General features: G+C 43.6%; 2 protein-coding genes across 2 annotated transcripts in view; one reads left to right on the top strand and one right to left on the bottom strand.

The window, feature by feature from the left end:
- The window catches only part of LOC126335184 (protein 5NUC-like), a 346,258-nt gene that overhangs the window by 36,167 nt on the left and 286,343 nt on the right, over window positions 1-23,748 (top strand). The gene's annotated exons all lie outside the window — the stretch shown is intronic.
- The window catches only part of LOC126335183 (apyrase-like), a 68,091-nt gene that overhangs the window by 10,174 nt on the left and 34,169 nt on the right, over window positions 1-23,748 (bottom strand). Inside the window, exons 4-8 of the mRNA XM_049998177.1 lie at window positions 22,992-23,189; window positions 15,378-15,541; window positions 15,187-15,289; window positions 11,684-11,872; window positions 3,281-3,481 (exon numbers count right to left, since the gene is read on the bottom strand). Coding sequence (XP_049854134.1) covers window positions 3,281-3,481; window positions 11,684-11,872; window positions 15,187-15,289; window positions 15,378-15,541; window positions 22,992-23,189 — 855 coding nt within the window. The remainder of the gene's footprint in view (window positions 1-3,280; window positions 3,482-11,683; window positions 11,873-15,186; window positions 15,290-15,377; window positions 15,542-22,991; window positions 23,190-23,748) is intronic.

Raw genomic sequence — 23,748 nt, forward strand, 5'->3', positions numbered from 1 at the left:
GATATCAGAATGATTTTCGATCGTAACTTTTCAGTCACTCCTTAGAGGTGGAGGGACGCTGACCTCAAAGTGATCCATTTATTTGTCTCCATCATCCTTGAAAGTTTGTAACATCAACACTTAATCACCCTGTATGTACATACATTTACAAGCACCGGCGCCTATTAGTTTGCCACTTTTTGTAGTATCGTTGGTTGACGTTTCCGGACATGGGCCCCTAAGTCCCCTCTATAACATCTATAAGTGTAACAAGAATTGTGAAACAACCTTTGTATTGGTGCTTTGTTCATATGCGGATAAAATTTAATCATGACAGTCTGTCAGTTCCCTCCAGTTTATGCAAGTTGTCAAACCACTGTGTGTATCTCAATATGTCTGCTTGAGACAGTTTCCTGTACAGTGTCTTTGTAACGTAATTAATTAGAACAGCTTCGGCAATATGAACCAGTGACCGGCACCTGTGACCGAACGGCTCTAGGCGCTTCAGGCCGGAACAGGGCTGCTGCTACGGTCGCAGGTTCGAATCCTGCCACGGGCATGGACGTGTGTGATGTCTTTAAGTTGGTTATATTTAAGTAGTTCTAAGTCTAGGGGACTGATGACCTCAGATGTTAAGTCCAATAGTGCTCAGAGCCATTTTTTCGTTGCTATTCAGATCCTTAAGCCAACTTCAGTCCCTATCATCAAACTGTTAAGGTGTCGTAAAAGGCGCATACGAAGTTTCACGGTACTTCTGAAGGTGATCTGTCTGTAGTAAGGAAGTAATAACACTCTAAATACGCTAAGTGCTCATTTCTTTTTTTTTATGCGGTCCGTCACGAATTCCCCTCCTGTGCCAAATCAGAGTGGTACTTTCAACCTACGTCCTCAATTATTTGTTGCATGTATTCCAATCTCTGTCTTCCTCTACAGTTTTTGTCCTCTGCTACTCCCTCTAGTGCCTTGAAAGTCATTCCCTGATGTCTTAACAGATGTCCTAACATCCTAGCGCTCCTCATCGTCAGTCTTTCCCACAAATTCCTTTCCTCTCCGATTCTGCGGAGAACCTCCTCATTGTTTACCTTATCAGTCAAGCTAACTTCCAAAATTCATCTGTAGCTCCACATCTCAAATGCTTCTATTGTCTTCCGTTCAGGTTTCCACACCGTCCATGTTTCACTACCACACAATGCTGTGCTCCAAACGAAGCTTCTCTGAAATTTCTTCCTCAAAATGAGGTCTATGCCTAATACTAGTGGACTTCTCTTCACCGGGAATGCTCTTTTTGCCAATGCTAGTGTAATTTTGGTGTCCTCCTTGCTCCGTCCGTCATTGGTTATTTTGCTGCCTAGGCGGTAGAATTCCATAACTTCATGTGCTTCGTGACTATTAACCCTGATGTTAATTTTTTCGCTGTTCTCATTTCTGCGACTTCTCATTACTTTCGTCTTTGTTCGATTCAATCTCAATCCACATTCTGTACTCATAAGAATGGTCATTCCATTCACCAGATCCTGTTACTCTTCTCCACTTTCATTCAGGATAGCAATGTCATTAGCGAATCGTATGATTGATATCCTCTCACCTTGAATTTTAATCCCACTCCTGAATCTTTGTTTTATTTCGATCATTGCTTCTTCGAGTTACAGATTGAACAGTAAGGGCGAAAGACTACATCCAGTCTTACGACATTTTTAATCCCAGCACTTCGTTCTTGGTCGTCCACTCTTATTATTCGCTCTTGGCTCTTGTACATATTGCAAATTACCCATCTCTCTTCAAGGTCCCCTCGCTTTTAAACTGATACTGTTATTACTCAGCTTAGCCGCGAGTCCGTAGAGGGTGGTATATGTGACGTACCGTATAACTGGTTAGCATTTCCACCCGGAATTTTCGAGAGTATGTCGGACCTTCCTTGATCCGCCTTGGTGGGTCGTGTCGTTGGATTTCCTCCTACCTCTGCGCGGTGCAGCTCTCGTAAATATCGTCCCGTGCAGATTATTCATTGGCGCATTGGATGTCTGTGTCGGTAGAAGCTAATTATCTGAAATTGCTGTCGATGAACTATCGGGGTACCTATTTACTCGAAATTAACATTCAGAATGCCGTAATATCACTTTTATTCCTATTAGATCAACAATGAAACACTCATGTCAAAGCTACTCGTAACCGAGAGCATGGCTACCATCGAGCAAGACAGGAAGAGCTCTTAACGCCGACTGCCGACTTTGGCGCGCAGTCCGTATCTCTTACTAGTTTCGTCACAGTTCGTGGACTTCCGATCAAGTTCATGCTTACTAAGATATGCATTTGTTTAAACGGGTGTGAATTTCAACGAGGCAAAATTATGATAAATGGTTTTAAATATCCAGAGGCTCCTCCTAGTATTCATGTTGTCATAAATGACTTTAATTACTAAATATAAATAAACAAAATTGGTGACTTTGGCGCCAAGATGGCGGTACTTCCCGTCATGTATATTTCCGAGGCTGACGCTTGTTGCTACGGTCCAGCGCCGAGCCCTACCCCACTACCCGCGGCATATGGTCGCTTCGTCACCTAGCCAGCCAGCGTGGGAAATGCTGGCCGACTCATGGCCGTCTACGGACTACAGCACTTCTTGTCGTGAATACATCAATAAGAGACAATAATTTATTTATGTCTTCCTCTCGTAAGAGGCATCTTACATATCCCGACAGCTTACCCCAATTTCCGCCAGAATTTCCAATATCTTGCACGGTTGACATTGTCGCATTTTCCAGTCAACATATCGTATGAACGTGTCTTGAGTTTTCTTTAGTCCCGCTTCCTTTGTGAACTGCAACGTCAGAATTGCCTCTCTTGCGTCCCACATGCTAAGTGCTAGAAGGGTAAAAATGCGTCGTCCCAAGATCACATGACTAATCTCGTTTGATGTTGAGTACATGCACACTAGATACCCATAACTTTGGTAACTACCTGCGGCTCCATTATCAACTGCAACGTCAGAATTGCCTCTCTTGCGTCCCACACATCCTAAGTTCTAGAAGTGCTAAAATGCACCGTCACAAAATCATATGACTAGCCCTGTTTGATGTTGAAGACTCGCACAGTAGACTATGCTCATTCCATAGATACACATACGGCAACTACCCGCGACCTTCTGACAGCGTTATCTGCTATGTGTCCAGACACTGTGAATATTTTAGTGTGCAAACAGAAGCATGCGCAGCTGACGCGCCTCGAGCCGCCTATGTGCACAGAGAGGCCGCCCGGTGAATAAACAGGTGTTACGTGTTAGGTAACAGGCAGCGCTACTCACCGGCAGTGCGGTTGACGCCGCTGTCTCGCAGCATACGGAAGGTGTCCCTGTTCTGCGCCATGTAGGTGGTGATGGCGACCGTGTACCACGCGTCCGGCACCAGCGGCTCGTAGCGCGGCACCCGGCACTCAGCGCACCGTACCAGCACACTGTTCACGCGGTTACCCACTGGCTGGCGCACGTCGTACACCACGCGCAGCCCTGCGACACACCAGAGGCACCACATTCCTTACACAACATACGGCACAGCACACGTCATACTCATTGTGCCAATCGACAACATACAGAAGTGGAGGGAGTATATGCATACTTAGACCTTCTCGATGATGAAATCTTCTCGGGTTTTCGGCCGAGTCAAGGCGTCGTTGTGCGACAGAGTTTCGAACAGTTTCCTACTTGTTAGCTTCAGTATTCAAAAAATGGTTCAAATGGCTCTGAGCACTATGGGACTTAACTGCTGTGGTCATCAGTCCCCTAGAACTTAGAACTACTTAAACCTAACTAACCTAAGGACATCACACACATCCATGAACGAGGCACGATTCGGACCTGCGATCGCAGCGGTCGCGCGGTTCCAGACTATAGGGCCTAGAACCGCTCGGCCACTCAGGCCGGCCTAGCTTCAGAGCAAGTGTCGGGTTCGTGTTCTGTCCGGTTCTTTGTAGCCTCTGGGCCGCAGGTTCCTCTGCCTAGTCTGCGTCGGCATCGCGGCGGGGCTACCTTCGTGCTGGCGGGACACGAATCTGTCACTTCGACTGAAGATAACAAGTAGGAACCTTGTCGAAACGTTCCCACAGAAAGACGCCTTGACTCGGCAGGCCGGCAGCTGTGGCCGAGCGTTTCTAGGCGCTTCAGTCCGGAACCGCGCTGCTGCTACGGTCGCAGGTTCGAATCCTGCCTCGAGCATGGATGTGTGTGATGTCCTTAGGTTAGTTACGTTTAAGTAGTTCTAAGTCTAGGGGACTGATGACCTCAGATGTTAAGTCTCATAGTGCTTAGAGCTATTTTTTGACTCGGCTGATAACCCGAGAAGACTTCATCAATAGAGGAAGTAGTTTCTAGTACGTGTTCCCCATAAGTAGTCAATAAAAAAGTTTATTACGAGGAGCGTTCAATAAGTAATGAACATTTCGGCCAATTTCGGTTGAAAAAGGTGCGGCATTTATTGTGGGGCATCGTGCAATATTCCCGCTTCAGGCCTTCTGGTTTCTTGAAGTTCCGATAGGTGGCGGCGCTGTACGTAGCCTTCAAAATGGCGTCTGTAACGGAGGTGCATTCTAAACAGGGAGCTGTCACTGAGTTTCTTTTGGCGAAAAACAAAAGCATCGTATTTATTCAGAAGCGCTTCCAGAATGTCTACGAGGATTTGGCAGTGGACAAAAGCGCGGTAGCTCGTTGGGCGACGCGTCTGTCATCATCGCAATAAAGTCGCGCAAACCTGTCCGATCTCCAAAGCGCCGGTCGGCCGCCTATAGCTGCGTCTCCTGCAGTGTTGCAACGTGTGTACACAATCATTCTGGGTGATCGACGGATCACAGTCAAACACTTCGCTGCTCAACAGGACGTCTCTGCTGGCAGTATTGCGACACTCGTCCACAAGTTGGGTGCTTATTATTATTATTATTATTATTATTATCGTATGCATCAATTACAGTAATACACATTTAGCAAAACAAAGAAATATATATAAAAATGAACATGGGAAATTATATACAGTACACAAGTTTTAGAAAGGCTCAGACTACACTCGGATGTTGAAAGACTCGATCTAGCGGAGTGCCTCGTGGGATGCTTGATGGAGCTTCTCAATGAGACCAGGGAAGCATCTGATTGGACATTAATTCACAATGTGGCTCATTGTTTGGGTGTCACCACAGTCACACACACTGTCTCTTGAAACGCCCCACTTGTGCATGTTGTATTTGCATCTACCCTCTTCAGTCCGATATCTGGTTTAACTGCACCCACACCTCCCTTGGTTGGTGGAAGCCCGGAACTGGAACAGTTGGATTGTCTACAACTTCGTGGTTTCGGGTTCCTGTAGCTTGACACGTTTCCACTCTGAGTCCTGGTCGAATCCTGTGGATAGCATTTGGACTCCCATTTCATATGCTGGTCTTCTAGATTTGAGGCGTTTTCTGGGCAGTGATAGCAAATCGTCATGAAGAGGGATCGAGTTGTTTGCAGAAACTTGGGTGCTGAGAGGTGTGTACCCGCCGTGTTCTTCGACGCGTAACAGAAGACTTTCAACTATTTGACCCAATAAAGCCCTCTCCAGGCTATCTACAATGGAAGTTGGGGATATCCTTAGCCCCCAATATGTTTTATCTTAGAAGCTCGCACATTCGTGTGGCGGAAGTTTTAAATGCCTGGATATAAATATTGAGAATGGCTTTATCCGTTTTAAATAGAACCTTTAATATTTTGACTACAATTAGACATAGACCTTTATCGCTTTTATTTGTCCCTTTCTTGGATTGGCTAAATTTCTGATACTTTGCTTTATCCCTTTATATGGTGAATCAACTGAAGATGAAAATTTAAAACTGCGAAACTGGTCGCGTTCTCCAATAAAAGTCTCTAACAGTCGCAGAGGTCTTGTTTATTCAGATCACTAATAGACGACGCACTCCGCGGAAAGCAGTACGCCGGTTATGGGGAGGTTATTGAGGCAGCAGGGTCTTGGCTCTAATGTCGACTAGAAGAATGGTTCCACGAGGGCGCAAAGGACCCCCTCCCCTCCCCACCCTCAGTAAGGTAGCGTAAGGCGGTCGCATTGAATGGATGGAGATTATGTCGAAAAATAAAATAAAGTTTTGTAGCCTACAGAGTCCGGAATAAGATGCTGTACTGAAATCCCGAATTATACGAACCTACTTTCAGCAAAAAATGTGTTGCAATACTTACTGAACGGACTGGTACAATATAGGACTGGAAGTATCTGATTTCCAATTCCTGCAGATAACTGTGATTATAGAAGATGTTCAAAATGTCCATATCCCGCTTGAATACAGAACTCAAATCGAAGGCTTATGGCCCTGCAAGGATCTCTAATTCCAGGTATATTGCGTATTTCCTCACAACCTGCCACAATTCGAATCCAAAGAGATTCCATGTCAGACACCGGAAACGAATACAGCAATGTTTTTACATGGTCCCACAAGTAACAGATGCGGCAATGAAAAGAGCGATTTGGCAAACCTGAAAACAGCAAGTTAACGTTAGGAATTAAAACAGGAGTGGTGTACATGGACAACAAACCTTTACCATTGACTCTCAGATCGACGTTCAGTCGAGATGGCGTTGGACAGGTGAACAACGCGCTGTTCCCATGAATGCGTTTTACAAAAACGACGACAGCTCCGCAGTTGCGTAGCATGTATTTCTTGATCGTTAGAATATCGCAAATCATGCCCGAGCTCGAAGGCGTATGCTATCAAAGTGTGGGTACAGAAATTTTACGAAATGGATGATACGGTGTAAAAGAGGGGTGGAAATGCAAAACACCTGTGCGCAATAGAGAATGTTGCAGGACCGGAAGAAGCTTTCAGCCTAAGACCCAGGCATTCTGCCCGCAATGAAGCTCAGACACATCGGTTCGCAGTTTATATGTTGCACAAAAAAGAAATGTTGAAATGTGTGTGAAATCTTATGGGACTCAACTGCTAAGGTCATCACTCCCTGAGCTTACACTCTAGTTAACCAAAATTATCCTAAGGACAAACACACACACCCATGCCCGAGAGAGGAATCGAACCTCCGCTGTAACCAGCCGCACACTCCGTGACTGCAGCGCCCCAGACTGCTCGGCTAATCCCGCGCGTAATGCACAAGGGAAGTCAATACCAGCCATACAAAATTCAAATAGTTCAAAAACTGAATGCAGACCATCTCCCAAAGAGACTACGCATTTTCCAGGAACTGGAACTGAGGAACGACAACCCAAGCCTGTGCAACAAACTGGTCATGAGTGATGAGGCCAATTTTTATGTGTCAGGCTTTGCTATCAAGAAAAACTTTAAATGATGAATTTACATCTGAAATTTCGTGGGGAGCGAATATGTTACTTAATTGTGCCCAGTTTTGAGTTTGATATCCTGCATAAATTCAATCACTTCAAAATGGCATTAATGGCCGAAACCTGGATCGTAATTAAATAAACAACAATACACACAAATGGCTGTGTGTTGATTTCGGAAACTGTAAATACCGGACACGTGAAAATCCCAAAATACTTCAGTCAGAAGGGGCAGTGTGGTGCGACGCGTCGCTTGGAATCGTAGGGCCGCATTTATTTAAAGACGATCGCGCAATGCCGCCACGTTCACATGTTGAAGTATTTCTTAGTGCAACGGCTTGCTGCTCTTCATATCATACTGATAAGTGGGCTCATACTGCTAAGTCCTTTGTAAATTTGACTCAATTTTTTTTAAAACACTGAAATAACATAAACTTTGCCGGCGGGGTGGCCGAGCGGTTCTAGGCGCTACAGTCTGGAACCGTGGGACCGCAATGGTCGCAAGTTCGAATCTCGCCTCGGGCATGGATGTGTGTGATGTCCTTAGAACTTAGAACTATTTAAACCGAACTAACTTAAGGAACTGATGACCTCAGAAGTTAAGTCCCATAGTGCTCAGAGCCATTTGAACCATTAACATAAACTTTCATTTCATTTTCTCCTTTTGTTCTGGGTTCTTCGCTTTTGTTGTCAGGCTTTGTATCATCCTGTATTGTCTTTGTGGAAACTATTTATGGAAGTAGGTAGCAACCAGTTGGCTTGCGTATTCTGAATGTTATCGGACTGCTTTTTTCAGTGCAGTAGTCGCGTCACGGAATCATTCTAATTGTAGTCAGAGGGCTACAGAGAACAGAGAATTAATGACTGGCTTAGCAGGAGCGAAAGTTTAACCCTGTCTGGCAAACCAAAACGGTGCTGGCGACCCTTACTTAACAGGTTGTAACACTATAGCACTACTGAGAATTAATCCGCGTTCGCCAGTAAACATTTCCGAGTAAATATTTGGTGCAGTAGGTCGCGCAATTTCTCTCTCGCGCCCCACATCGTTAAGAGTTAAGTGGGTCCTGACCGGGGCAGTGAGTGGGACTTAGCGCGACGTCAAAGAAGCTCTGAGAATTAGACGTAAGGAAGGATGACTGCGCCAACTATTGAGGCACCGCAGTTCTCAGTTCTGTACTGCGACCTCTTGGTAAGGTCCTTAAAACTAGAACTGAGAGAGAAACCGAGGAAATAGAACGGAAGAGTGACTCCCAGGAAAGAAGCTCTTGTCGCAATAATATCTGCACCATTAGACAGCTGACTGACAAGAAATCGGCACATAACCTGGATTAATGGTTTTTATCGACTTGCAGAAGCCCTATGACAGTGTACCACTTTGCAGTAGCAAGCAATGAATAACCGAAGCATTCATAATTGTTACTGCCTGCCTCGGGCATGGATATGTGTGATGTCCTTAGGTTAGTTAGGTTTAAGTAGTTCTAATTTCTAGGGGACTGATGACCTCATATCTTAAGTCCCATAGTGCACAGAGCCATTTGAACCAGAGCCATAATTGTCACACACAGGTCGTTGGAAAGATGTATTCAGTCTCGTTTTACAATTCGGAAGTTATTATCACAAAACGTAAGGTTGCCAAAGGACTGATTAGCGTCTACTCTCTTCATTTTTGAACGAAGCACTGAAAAAGGAAGTGCAAAAGCATAGGAATTAGAGTAGATGATGACATCCTATTCTCCCTCAATTTAACCGAAGAAGAAGAAGAGGGTGTGAGTTAGACGTTAAGAAATCTTAAAGAAGAATATGAAAAGTAGGACTGGAAAATTAACTGTACAAAGAGTGAATGCTTGGTTGTCGGAGGTACAGGAAGGGATCATGGTATGGATGATGGATCTATAGTAAAGTGTAGTCGATCATATAAATATTTAAAGACAATCATTTCGGCTAAAGGTGGAACCAACGAGTAAATAAAGCGTCGAACAGGAAAGGGAAAGGTGGGAATTGAGCAGGTACACTTGGAATAAAAGTACGCCCAAAAATTTGAGAAAGAGGGTATACGAAACTGTAGTTGAGTGATTTGCTCTCTAGGGTCCTGAACTCTCAGGAGTCTCCAGAGCCAATAATAAGAAATTTAATGTAATGCAAATGAAGTTTTGGAGGCGACGTTTTGAAGTAAGAAGAAGAGACAAAATAAGAAATGAAATTTTACGAGCACTGATGGGAGTTGCCTAGGCTATTGTAGACGCAACTGAAAATAAACGGCTAATATGGTATGGACATCGTAGAAAAATGCCAGAGAAAGGATGGCCCTCTAGAATATGGCACGGGAGACTTCCACAACACAGAAAAAGAGGACGACCCCAGCTACAGCGGGACGATGTAGCGAGGCTTTCGACCCAGGACAGAGCCATGCAAGAAGAGAAGTGCCAAGATAGAAGGTGATGGAAACTTGGATGCGAGAGAAGTCTCATGATGTACAAAACTCGCAGAACGAAGAGGAAGACTGTACATATCACACTCCACATATAGTTTTGCAACATAGAGAGAGCACACTTCGTATTCTACGTGTACCTATGCAGCTTACAGTACTGGCCTTACACCATGCAAAATTTTATATGTATCAGTACACCACTCAACATCACTGTGACATAAACTCACAGTACTGCAACATGCAGCAAGTAAAGTACTCCACTTTAGGAAGCAGGCAACCTCGTAAGAGTTTCACGGCTGTATAACGTTCAAGGTGAAACACATCAGCGTGCATAGCCCTCTAACGCAGAAAGTGGTACACATCATATTGCACAAGAAGTGCTGTAACTACAAGGCAATGCGCGCCGCGCAGTCCTACAACATACAAAGCAGATAACATTTTACACCACGCGCGGTCGTTCAGCATGGAAGGTGGCAGATGCCACATGCCATGGACAGTCCTACGACTTACGAGACATCATATATCATACATAAGGCGTAGTGTTACAATTTTCAACAAGGTGCATACTGTACAGAAGATGCATTCCTGTGAAATAGACAGCTGTACAACTCTTGAAACATGTACATGTACAGTCCTACAAGTTGCAAGTCTGTGCAGTTTGTACAGGATGTATAGTACTTCAACGTGCAACACTTCATACAATATGCAGTGCCACACAATACTCAGAGTGGCGTATACATCGCGCACACTCCTTCGAAAGGTCCAAGCATAAGGATCAGACTTTACATCTTATTTATGCCTTTATTCATGAAAATTATAATGCCCACCTATAACATACCAGTTTTTAACAGGTTGAGAAGTAACATGCCAGACTACACTCATCGACTGCTGTTAGAGCTCACCAATAACATTTTTCAGTGAATATTTGTACTGCAATGGTTGGTAGTCATATTCTAAGACCTGTACTCCCCTACCCCCTCAACCTTTGCGAAGTGTAAATGGAGCCGTCTATCATAGATGTTTGCAAATTGCGCTTACGGAACTGCAGGACAATGAAGCAACCTATGGTTCTAACATGTTAAAGCTCCAAATCAGTACACTATTTAGAGACACATTTACATGTCGAATTTAAGCGAACAATGGATAGATAGAACAAGACCATTTGCATAGCTCGTGTATTTGCTGATATGACTTTTTCTCCTGGGGCACATCAAGAATGTATTGAATATAACCGTGTCACCATAGCTGATTTGATTACTGGAATAAATTATACCTTCCACGATATGAAGCTGAATCCTGCCCCGCTCGCAGAGTAACTCAATCATTTTTTTTAAAGACAACATGGGGAGAAGATGAAGTACTGCAAAACAAGAAGTAAGAAGGAAGAAGAAGTTACGTAAGCCTAGTTGATCAATACGAAGATAAAAAGACATTCAATTGGAATATAGCATAGTACCGATTCTCAGAAGGTACGGAAGTTTTTCCTAGATGTCCTTGTGTATTGGCTCTTCCCCTGGTGGCACAGTATGCAATGTGCTGATTCCCCGTGTGTTACCTACAATCTGGTCATCTATTCTGTATGGAAGGGGGTATGCTCAGCAAACTAAACTTAGTGACTCAGTTCTGAAACATCTTAAACCACTTAGAAACACTCATTCTTAAGGTTTTCTTGTTGAAAATCTCTATCGGTTTACTGAGGAAGGGAGAATGCAACATCCCAAGTTAGTACCTGCTATTTTGGTGAAATCTTGCCGTCCCGGTGCTTGCAAATACTAAAGGACACTTAGCGTCATCAGAAACCCTCAGTGAAAATTTTATCTCTAACAAGAATTGTTCCCTATGACGTAATCTATCGACCGTGGATTTTAGATCAAAGTCGATCGTTCTTCGGTGAGGTCGTGAAACACCCTACACGCCGTACATCTTTACAAGCTTTACGAATACCAGAAATACTTGCCTGACTGTTGTAAGAAATTTCCTCCAGCGTAGTGGACGGTCAAGTTAACTCCGCCTTGTTCTACAGTGTAGATCTGGCTCTTCTCCACAGACGCTTCCAGCACTTCTCGAAGGGTGGAGCCCAGGATGGTGACCGTGTCTATGCCGTCTCTGAACGGACATGCGGTCAGCAGGTCGCTATACGTCACGTCTGGAAGTAAGAACAACGGCAGTTCGTAGTAACTTGCTACAGCTCGTCACATGATGCATTGTTTTTAATTTTTATATTCATTTTAATCTACCCTCAATTCAGCCAACACACACACAGATTCATAAATACATATTGTTGTGAGATTAAAACGTATACATTCTCAAGGTGTAAACATGCACATACGTATTTCTTCGTATTAAAAACTCGTATACACCAAATACTTGGTGGTTATAATTGAAGTGCAACTACTCACACACGTCCAGTGTGGGCTGTAGTTATCGTATGAAGGCGAAAATTGTTACATATTCTAATGCGTTAAAGCAGAACTGATGTACGCTGGGAAAAAAAAGAAAGGAGTTCCTGTGTTGGTCACCAGGTGCAAATCTCGTGCTGTGAGCGCAAGAAAGACATATAGAAATGTTTCCATGTGTAAGGGATTAGGAACTGGACGTGGGCAGAAAAGGTCAAACAAGTGAGGAAGGAATAATGTTGTAATTATTAACCGTCGATTACACAGTTTGCTCAATATGAGCACCGGAGACGTCGACGAGATGCTGTACAGCGCTAGGTCTGCACATAGTGGCTAAAATTGGAACCAATTTTTTTTCCATCGTAAATCGGTTTTGCATTAACGTATTAGCGTATCTACCAAGTTTCGCTGCCGTATGATAATTACAGCCTCCGCTGGACCTCCGTGAGTAGTTGCACTTGCATTATATTCATCTGGTACATCGAAATGACGTATCGGAATGCGACATGCAAGTAGTCTTCTCACTTGTGGAGAGGGCATAAGTCAATTTCACACCATTCAGAAACAGGTCGATAGTGTTCTGACGACGCAATAGAAAAAGCTACGATCGCAGCCGGAGTAAGCTCCAAAGGAGGCGGTAAGATGCTGACGAATGCATGTCGTAACAGGGCAACTGGTTCTATGAATCATCGGCTGCACTTCTTGTTCTCGTAACAGAACATCTGGGAATAATGGGTACAATGCTTTTGTAGTGTCTACCTTTACCAGTTTTTAACACTCCATTTCCCTTTATCCTGGAATGTATCTAAACGCTCTAAGATGCTGGAATTTTATCGATTCCAAATGCACCCTCAACGAGGGCATGCACATTTTCACCATCAGAGATTCCACAATTGCTTTTAATCCAAAGCATCGGCACAAAAATAACTGATGATGGGCGAAGCAGAGTGGATACAAAATTTAGACTGGAAATGGCAAAAAAAGCATTTCTCAAGAAGAGAAATTTGGTAACATCGAATATAGATTTAAGTGTAAGGAAGTCTTTTCTAAAAATAATCGCCTGGAATGTAACTAGGTATGGAAGTGAGGCATGGGCGATAAAGAGCTTCCACAAGGAGAGAATACAAGCTTTCGAAATGTGACGCTACAGAAGAATGTTGAAGATTAGATGGGTCGATCACGTAACTAATGAGGAGGTACTGAACAGAATTGGGGAAACAAGAAATCTATAGCATAACTCGGCCAAAAGAAGGGATCGGTTAGTAGGACACATTCTGAGACACCAAGGGATCACCAATTTCGTATTGGAGGGAAGCGTAGAGGAAGACCAAGAAATGAATACAGTAAGCAGATTCGGTAGGTTGCAGTAGTTATTGGGTGATGAAGAGGTTCGCACGGGATAGAGTACCATGGAGAGCTGCATCAACCTGTCTTCGCACTGAAGACCACAAGAACAACTACTATAACTTGTGTCATTCTGTCAAAAAACAAGATCATTCCATTTCATTCTATTCTCATGTATCTCGTCATAAACTAAAATTATTTTTATATCTGGTCTTATTGTTTGATTCCTTATTTTATCCATTTTATTGGAGCTCATTGCATATTTCATGAACTACATCTCTGCTTCCTTCACATGTGATTTTTCGTTTTTATTACTGTCCATGATTCAGAAGCATATACAAGGTAGGTACAGACATTACTTTTTTAATTTCGTTTGTTACCTTTCTTGTTTTTCTTCTCAACGCTCTTCCAGTTATTCCGCAGATGTCTTGATATTCATTAACCATCTTCTCAACGTCTTTGTCACAGTTAAAACCAATATCAAGTGCTCGATAATTTAAGTGGATTACTTCTTCTATAATTTTCTCATTTATTATTGTTTTCGACCTGACTGGATTCTTCCCTCCGAAAACCATCATCTTTGTCTTATTTTCATATACAGTTAAGTTGAAGTATACTGCGTTTTCGCTCAATCTATATAATGCTCTTTCTAAATTATCTTCTGTTTCCTGTATAATTGTCTAGTAATCAGCATATAACAGATAATTTAATGCTATGCCAGATCCTATTTTAATTCCTAACTGTATTTGATCCTCTCACTTCACAACTGGTTCGTCAATATTTAAACAAAATTTGTGATAGACTGCACTCTTATCGAACACCTTGGTTTATCAATGGTTCAAACGGTTCAAATGGCTCTGAGCGCTATGGGACTTAACTTCTGAGGTCATCAGTCCCCTATAACTTAGAACTACTTTAACCTAACTAGCCTAAGCACATCACACAGACCCATGCCCGAGGCAGGATTCGCGGTCGCGCGGTCGCGCGGTCGCGCGGTACCAGACTGTAGCGCCTAGAACCACTCGGCCACTCCGGCCGGCCATCAATGGTTCATCTGACACTTTCGGACCTGAACATACACCCATTTCGTATTTACATATAGACTCTTTACGTTATCAGTAAGGTGTTAAGGGAAATATTTTCAGCATTTTTCAGCCTCAGGTGTAAATATTTTCTGGGCTCGAATTATTTTACTTACTCTGAATATTGAGCAGTCTGAAAAGCTCGTAAGGGTGTTGCAGGGGAGGCTGTGCTGGGAAGTAATAGTTAAGAAAAGAATTAGATACATTTCCGAGTTATTTAGTATTGAAGTCAGCGAAGCAGGTCGTCGTAGGCGCAAATTCAAGGAGCCTGCCAAAGATAGTGTTGCCAAACTTTTTCTTCGTTTTGTTTCCTCACCTAGCGTAAATCAGCCACTTCCCGAAAAGGCACATTTTAATTGCTGAAGAGCATTTTAACAGGTGGTAATTCACAGACCCACAGATGTCTGTGCATTACCGCATTCTAGCGCGTGGAAGTGCTTGAATTTAAGGCGACGGCTAACTTCGATGATAAACAGATCAGAAACGACCGAATTCTTGTCATAACAGTTATTTGTCAGCACAATCTCACCTGCAACGACCTTGCAAGCTTTTCAGACTGCTGCCCACGAGCCCGTACAATTGAATGGGCATAATGTAGAGAGAGGTTCTTGTATGATCACACGTAGCATGAGACTGACCTCCACCGTTCCTGAGTTCGTCGATGGACGTCCTGATGTTGCCTCCGTTCATAAGAGCGACCGCAGCGCGTGTCCACCTACCCTGTTGTCCAATCACCACGTGCTGCAACATGAAGAGTGCACCAATCAGACAGTGTCTCTAGCCCTAGTACCTAGAGTCACAACCGTCTGCTCTCTGCGTGTTCACTTACCTCGTCCACCATGGCGTCCGTAAGGAAGTTGCCGATGTTGCACTCGTAACCCCGACACACGAAGTTGGACGCGTTGAGCAGCACGTTCGTGCGGCCCAAGACTCGCGAACCAGTCTCTTCCACCACGTTCCTCCACGGAATCAGTTCCTCCAGGATGGTTTCGTCTGGAAGATACTACCAACGTAATAATTCTGCTTTGGAGCACCAACACAGATTATATCTAAGCAGTGGCAACACATGTATTTATTGATGATGTTATTTAATGTTTTAATATTTGTGAAGGAAAAGATATATTTGAAGAATTGTGGGCAGAGAAACAGTTCTCAGGCAACAGTATCTGTGTCTACGGTGGCAGCACTGTGGAGTAGTAGAATCTTTGACAGTGAGCAGTGGAAATCCGCGGTGTGCAGCAGGCGGGATTCGTTGAGTGCACAGTGTAATGCGTGGATGCACTTTTGGAACTACGTGACTTGCAGATTTATTACGAGGAGGAATGATGAATCAGGACGAAGGTTGTATAGCATACGAAAATAAAAAGGATTTTGAAATGAAAGACTAGGTATTATTCGATGAGGTAAAAAGTCCATTTTTATTACTGTAGACTTGTATTGTTGGTTCACTTTATCCTAGTTACAGTCGATTTTTTTGATAATTATTCTATTCATTGATCTTCTGAGTTAATTTATTGTACCATGGAAGTTATTCGATTAAATGAATTTTCATATTAGAGTCTATAATTGTTTTCTTTGACAAGTTCCTTCCTAACTTAAATTTCAGAACTTAAAGGTTGAGTCACGTGTTTCACTGACATTCTGTGTCAAGATTATGAACCCAATTTCCCTGGACCAGCTGTAGTTACTTTTTATCAGTATTTTTTTTTTTTTAGCTGTTGCGAAGTCTTTCTCCTGTTGTTGCTCTGCAGGTACTTCATTTTGCAGGTGAGATTCACAATATGTGATTGTTTCGTTTCCTTTGCACAAAGTAGGTTCTTTCAGTGTTTTTACTTTACCAGGGTCATATGTCAGAGTAGAAATTTCCGTTTGTTTCAGATGACTTTCTTATACAGATCGACTTTTCTTATTTATTTGCTTATGAATAAGATCGCATTACACACACAAAGGATTCTTTTCAGTAGCATGCAAGTGATGTACGTCTGAGCTCAGTAGCACATTTAGGTTGTCAATTCACATTCCCTAGTCTGTATTCACGATAACACGCACACAAAGCCGCGCGGAGTGGCCGTGTGGTTTGAGGCGGCATGTCCGCGGCCGCTACCGCCACAGGTTTGAGTCGTCCCTCGGGCATGCGTGTTTGTGTTGTTCTTAACATAAATCAACTGCTGCTCGCGTTGGTCGAGAACCAATGACTGTTAGCAGAATACGGAATCGGTGGGTTCAGCAGGGTAATACGGCACGCCGTGCTGGATCCCAACGCTCTCGTATCACTAGCAGTCGAGATGACAGGCATCTTATCCGCATGGCTGTAACGGATCGTGCAGCCACGTCTCGATCCCTAAGAGATGGGGACGCTTGCAAGACAACAATCATCTGCACGAGCAGTTCGACGACGTTTGCAGCAGCATGGACTATCAGCTCGGACAGCATAGCTGCGGATACCCTTGACGCTGCATCACAGACAGGAGCGCCTGCGATGGTGTACTCATCGACGAACTTTGGCGCACGAATGGCAAACGTCATTTTTTCGGATGTCTCCAGTTTCTGTTTACAGCATCATGATGGTCGCATCCGTGTTTGGCGTCATCGCGGTCAACGCACGGCGTGTATTCGTCATCGCCATATTGGCGTGTCACCCGCCGTGATGGTATGGGGTGCCACTGGTTACACGTCTCAGTCACCTCTTGTTCGCATTGTCGGCACTTTGAACAGTGGACGTTACATTTCAGATATGTTACGACCCGTGGCTCTACCCTTCATTCGATCCCTGCGAAACCCTACATTTCAGCAGGATAATGCACGACCGCATGTTGCAGGTCCTGTCCGGGCCTTCTGGATATAGATAATGTTCGAGTGATGCCCTGGACAGCACATTCTCCAGATCTATCACCAACTGAAAACGTCTGGTCAATGGTGGCTGAGCAACTGGCTCATCACAATACGCCAGTCACTACTCTTGATGAACTGTGGTATCGTGTTGAAGCTGCATGGGCATCTGTACCTGTACACGCCATCCAAGCTCTGTTTGACTCAATGCCCAGGCGTATCAAGGCCGTTATTACGGCCAGAGGTGGTTGTTCTGGGTACTGATTTCTCAGGATCTAGGCACCCAAACTGCGTGAAAATATAATCATATGTCAGTTCTAGTACAATATATTGTCCAATGAATAGCCGTTTACCATCTGCATTTTTTCCTGGTGTAGCAATTGTAATGGCCAGTAGTGTATTTGACAATTTGAACATGCACAAGTAAAGGCTACTCACTTAAACACGCTATCAGGCCAGAAGTGATACTATTGGTCTTTTCCTATGTACGAGGCATATCCGAGAGTATACACACACTCCGGTCCACAGGAAAGGTGACTAATGTGAAATAAACCAGAAGACGTCGTTCATTTTCAGTTCACATTACCCTTTATTCAAACTGAGATCCTTGTGAGTCAATACACAGTTAGAAATGTTGGAAAAATTGTTCGAAACAATTCTGATAACCTTTGAAACTTTCTGCAGTAGTATGGTCCTAGCCTGGAATCGTGTCGGTACGCTCTTCTTTCATTGCCATTTTCAGATTTATAAATAACCAGAAGTGACACGAAGAAATCTGAGGAATAATTAGTGTGTTGAAGCCCCATAATGCATTCTTGAGCTAAGAAATCGCGTACGATCTTACTTTTGTGCGCCGGCGCTTTGTCGTGCAACTAACACCCGGTTCCTAGTTCCAGTATTCGGGTAGAGTCGGAACAACCTTCGCCCATAAACAATGAGCCGGTTCACTGTCGTGCAACAATCACCATACTCTTTGGTTCCGGATTTCAGGTAGAACCCCGACAGTCGTCGCACGTGAACAATTTAAAACACCCATGCAGTACTGTGCTTTCACCATTTGACCTGATGGAGCTAATTCTTTAGTGGATAATTTCTTCTGAATAAAAGAAAACGGTGAGCAGTGTCTTGGAACACAGCTTTTACGCGTGCGCTCTTTTTTTCCATCTCGAAGCTTCTGTATCTTTCCATTCCGAGATTTGGCGCTCTGTAAGTGGCTCGTATTGAAAACGCCATGCTTAATCACCCGTTACAATGCAAGACATGAAGTCTGGTTTTCCATCGGCTGATATTTTCAGTGGTCCGTCCTGCAACCTTTTCGATCGTCAGTGAGTGAATGGGGTACAATGCGACAACGAATCTTGTTTTTAGCCACATTTTCAGTTAGAATGCGATGCACAGTTTTAACAATTCCATTGAGTTCCTCAGTTAACCTAGTAGATGCACGATGATCATTTCAAAGAATTTCAGCCACTTTTCAACATTTTCTTCGAATCGAACTGTTGATGATGCTCCTGGATGTAGATTACCGTAAAAACTCTCTCATGAAACTTTCTATGCCATTTAAAAAACGTTTTTACGTCTCACTGCTTTAGTGCTGTAAACAGTTTGTACCTTAACATTCTAAGATTGCTCAATTGCTCCTTTCACGACCGAAGTTTAAAACGTACTGTTATAGCTTCGGTTGTTCCGAGCAGTCTGTGATGCCAGCGCTGCTAAATTTAAAGCGAAAGGTAGTCGAAATACCACGCTAGTTCACAGATGGCATTCGTAATTTACGCGGATATAAAACTAGTCACCTTTCTTGTGGACAAATTGTGTACAACCAAGGGAATTAGAGACAGCTACGGAGCAGCGTTTAGGACCTCCTTTCGCCATGGTGACAGTGACGATAACCCATGGCATAAACGCCACGAGGAACGATAAACGTATGAAAGCCAACCAGCTCTCTGACCCACAGCTCACACACATTGGTCACAGTGGGACACAAGGATCGAATGTATCACAGTCTCAATGGTACAGACCTGGTCGGCCACACAAGCAACTTCATACCCTTGTAGTGTTCTCCAAACTATCCTGGCTGACTTCGGGAGTAAGGGGCTGCTAAATCTACTTTTTGAAATTCTGAAAATAGCAAGGACAAAATACAGGGGGCGAAACGTTATCTACAAAAAGAGCAGGAACCAGGCTACAGTTCTAACTATGTAAGGATATGAAAAGGAGGCAGTAGTTGACAAGCAAATGATCCAGTACTGTAGCATATCCCTGATGTTCCTGAGTTTTACATTTAGCAAGCAGTAAAGGGGATCAAAGACAAACTTGGAAAGAGAATTAAAGTTCAGACAGAAGAAGTAAAAACTTTGAAGTTTTCTGATGACACTGTCATTCTGTCAGACATGGCAAAGCACCTGGAGGAGCAGTTGAACTACGGATAATACAATACACGGTAGGGATCTCCTACCTGCGAGGTGTATGTGCAGTAGCAAGCCGCGCCACTGACGTCAGAGTGTACCCAACCAGCGCAGCGCTCAGTAGCCCGCAAATTGCGTTTACAAATGAAAGCAAGATTGTTCACAGCGGTGTGAATTTTGTATTATTGACTGGCGATTGAGTATAGAGTTACCTTGCATTTATCAGTATATTGTGCTATTTTTCGTATAAGTTTTTTTAAGTGAAAAATTATGGTTCGCTGAGCGATCGCCAGTTGTACTAACCACAGCAGACAAATATGTGAGTTGCGAAATAAGTTTCATATATTTCCTAATAGCTGTGACATGTAACGAAAATAGATAAATGCTTGTAAATGTGCAGTTCTGTTTTGTGTTGAAAATGAATGTGTCTGCTCAATACATTTTACTGATTCACATTATGAAAGGGAATTGAAATGTGATCTGTTTGAACATTCCTTCGAAACGCAAGTTTAAGAGTGACGCTGTTTCATCTCTTTAATCTACCCCCCACCACAGTGCTGATTTAGAGCCTGTTAATTAGCCTAATAATGAGAAAAATACTCAGGCTCAAAAACTAAGCTACCAAAAGACGTAAAAGATACTTTACAGGTAAATATATTACCAACTAATGAAGAAATTACTACTGGACAGCCGGCCGCGGTGGTCTAGCGGTTCTAGTCGCTCAGTCCGGAACCGCGAGATTGCTGCTGTCGCAGGCTCGAATCCTGCCTCGAGCATGGATGTGTGTGACGTCCTTAGGTTAGTTAGGTTTAAGTAGTTCTAAGTTCTAGGGGACTGATGACCGCAGATGTTAAGACTCATAGTGCTCAGGGCCATTTGAACCATTTGAACTACTAGACAAAATGTTAACCATGTAAACAAACACTGCTATGAATGGGGCAATGCGAGTTTACGCTAACGATTAGAAATTATGGAAACAGAAATAAAAGACCTCAAATAAAAGGACGCAGATTTACGAGATTGTTTCTCAGGCTGTAACGCTGTGTTAATAAAAAAAGAATGTCCACAAAAATGTTCAAATGTGTGTGAAATCTTATGGAACTTAACTGCTAAGGTCATCAGTCCCTAAACTAACACACTACTTAACCTAAATTATCCTAAGGACAAACACACACACCCATGCCACAGGGAGGACTCGAACCACCGCCGGAACTAGCCGCACAGTCCATGAGAATGTCCACAAAAAGTGAATCGCAGCTCTTTTTCTGACTGCTAATAACAAGTAGTTATGAAAAGACAGTGTACTAACTGGTCATCTGAAGATACTGCAAAGGCTGCGGCTTTACGTTGCCTCGTTTGTAAAGTGTTATCTTTTGTCAGAACTTTGCTGTGATGAATTTCGTAAGGACATGCACTTTCATCAGAATGAAATCTATCAACAAGGCAAAAAATACAAAGGTAATAAGTGAACTGAGAGTGAACAAAGACAAAACTGAAAAGAATGTAAAAAAAGTTGTAACGTAACTTTCCAGAATAGAAAAAGAAAACGTGCTAACACAGTTAAAGAGCTCAAAATTACGTTATAGGGGGTTCCTCCGTACTGTAAGTCTGCGTGGTCTATGGCTGTGTGGTGAACTAAGCCTGTGTGTGCCTCTTTCTTCAGGAAAAGAAGTAGTCTCCTCTGAAAGAGGTTGACATTCTTCGGAGGATTTTCGCTAGCATTTCACAGACCATAGAAAAAATATTCTAATCGAAGGCTTAATAATAGTAGTACACTAAAAGATGGAAAACCCCGATTACATTCATACCTGCATATGAGTTAAACACGTATGCACTGCGTGTCTATAAACTTTTAATGTAGCGCGGTGTAGCTAGAGCGTTCATGGTGAAGTCACAGCTCACAGCCTGCCTGCGCGTGACCCCTAGCGTGTATTCTACTATTCGGGAATGGAACATCATAGTTGGTGTCTTAAAAGGGTGTTAGGAACATCAACAAAAATAAGAGAAGGATAATGGAACGTAGCCGGATAAGGTAATGCTGAAAGAAATAGTAGTAGCCGATGTCGTTTTGCTATTTGCCGAAGTAGAACGGATATAAAATGTCGATTGGTGATAACAAGGAAAGTTTGTCTCAAAAGAGGAATTTGTTAACATGGGATATGAATTTATGTATCTTTTCTGCACGTATATTTGTGTGGAGCCTAGCCTTGCACGAAAGTGAAAGGTGGGCGACAAATAGCTCAGACAAAGAGAGAATAAAAGCTTCTTGAAATGCGGTGTGTAAGAACAAGTTTGAAGATTGATAGATCTGATAACGCAGAGTTACTGAAGCGAATTCGGAAGACAACAGCTGAATGACATAAAATGACTAAAACAAGTGATGTGTTCGTAGGACATGAAGGAATAGTTAATTTTGTAGCCGGCCGCTGTGACCGAGCGGTTCTAGGCGCTTCAGTCCGGAACTGCGCTGCTGCTACGGTCGCAGGTTCGAATCCTGCCTCGGGCATGGATGTGTGTGTGATGTCCTTACGTTAATTAGGTATAAGTAGTTCTAAGTTCTAGGGGACTGATGATCTCATATGTTAAATCCCACAGTGCTTAGAGCCATTTGAACCATTTAATTCTGTAATGAAGGGTAGGTTGACATTTTGGGGGTGGGGGCAGGGTGGGGGGGAGGAAGGTGGTGGTGGCTGAAACTGGAACCAACAACTGACTACTTCAACCTGGTAGAAATGGTCACAAGTTTCAGAAATTATAAAGAAAATAAGCATTTTACAAATGATAGACTAACATGGAGTGCAGCATCATAGCAGTCATCGAACTGAAGACCACAACGAGTGGCATATAGTCTTGCTGACTGTCCTAGCCGAATAATGGGAATCATACCATCGGTCAGCTGGTTCATGTACCAGTCACTGAAAACAGACGATGAAAGAGGCCCACTTCATCCATTGTAAACATCTCCGAGAATACGAACACCGCCTACCAGGAAGAATTTTCATTGGCAAGTGATTTTTGCCTTACTCGTACCCGAATAACAAAGTTTACTTCAGTCAAATGTTCACGTCAATTCTTTAAAGACTGAACTGGTTTAAACATTTTCAGTAATCTAGAAATGCAGGGAAATTATGAAGTCCATGAAACATTTCCGAACATCGGTACAGATACACAGCCAAGACCAATGTGACGGATGATACAGCTCCTACCTTGCGGCACGTGCTCGTCCAGCAGCTCCGGGTTGCCCGTCGCGCTGAGCAGCTCGCCGTTCGCGTCGAACGTGGCGACCAAGTGTCCCAAGTACTTGCCGAAGGAGCCCGCCTGCACCACCGCCACTTTGTGGCCGTCGTCCTGCGTCACGATCGTCGGGTAGGGGCCCTCTGCTGCGTCCCCTGTCGGCGGCTTGCCTGCGAACATCGTGCTCCGCTCAGCCAGCTGGAAACAACACTAACGAGAAAGTGATTTCGATAAACCTCCCAATTCACAGAACGCAGCATACAGTAATTGCGCATTCCCACAGCAGAAACATGCGTATGTGGTGACCAACGTAAAAGCGAATGAGTTTGATTTGATTGCAGTCACTGCTGGAGGCACTGTATACGAGACAGTTCCACAGAGGCAGGAAAATATTCTGCTACGTCCACAAGAGGTGTTCCTGGAAATTTCTAGTAGATGTTAGACGGCACACCTCTTCTAGGCTCTAGCCTGTCCTATTGGACAGAGGAAACTTCGTTTTCTGGAGAACGACTGCGGAAGCCGAAACAGGTACGCTCAGCTGTCTGTGGTTACCAGTCATGTAGTGGCGTCGTGTTGTCGCAACGTTTAGAAAAGACTCCTTCTTGTCGTTTTCAGAGGAATTTTGGAGCTCATATCCAGTTACTGTTGAGTTGGATCCTGAGCCAATCGCGTGCTACCGGAAGAGATGTCATGTGCCGCCCCCCCCCCCCCCCCCCTCAGCAGAGCGGG

This window comes from Schistocerca gregaria, chromosome 2, assembly GCF_023897955.1.
Source record: "Schistocerca gregaria isolate iqSchGreg1 chromosome 2, iqSchGreg1.2, whole genome shotgun sequence".
In the NCBI taxonomy this organism is placed as follows: Eukaryota; Metazoa; Arthropoda; class Insecta; order Orthoptera; family Acrididae; genus Schistocerca; species Schistocerca gregaria.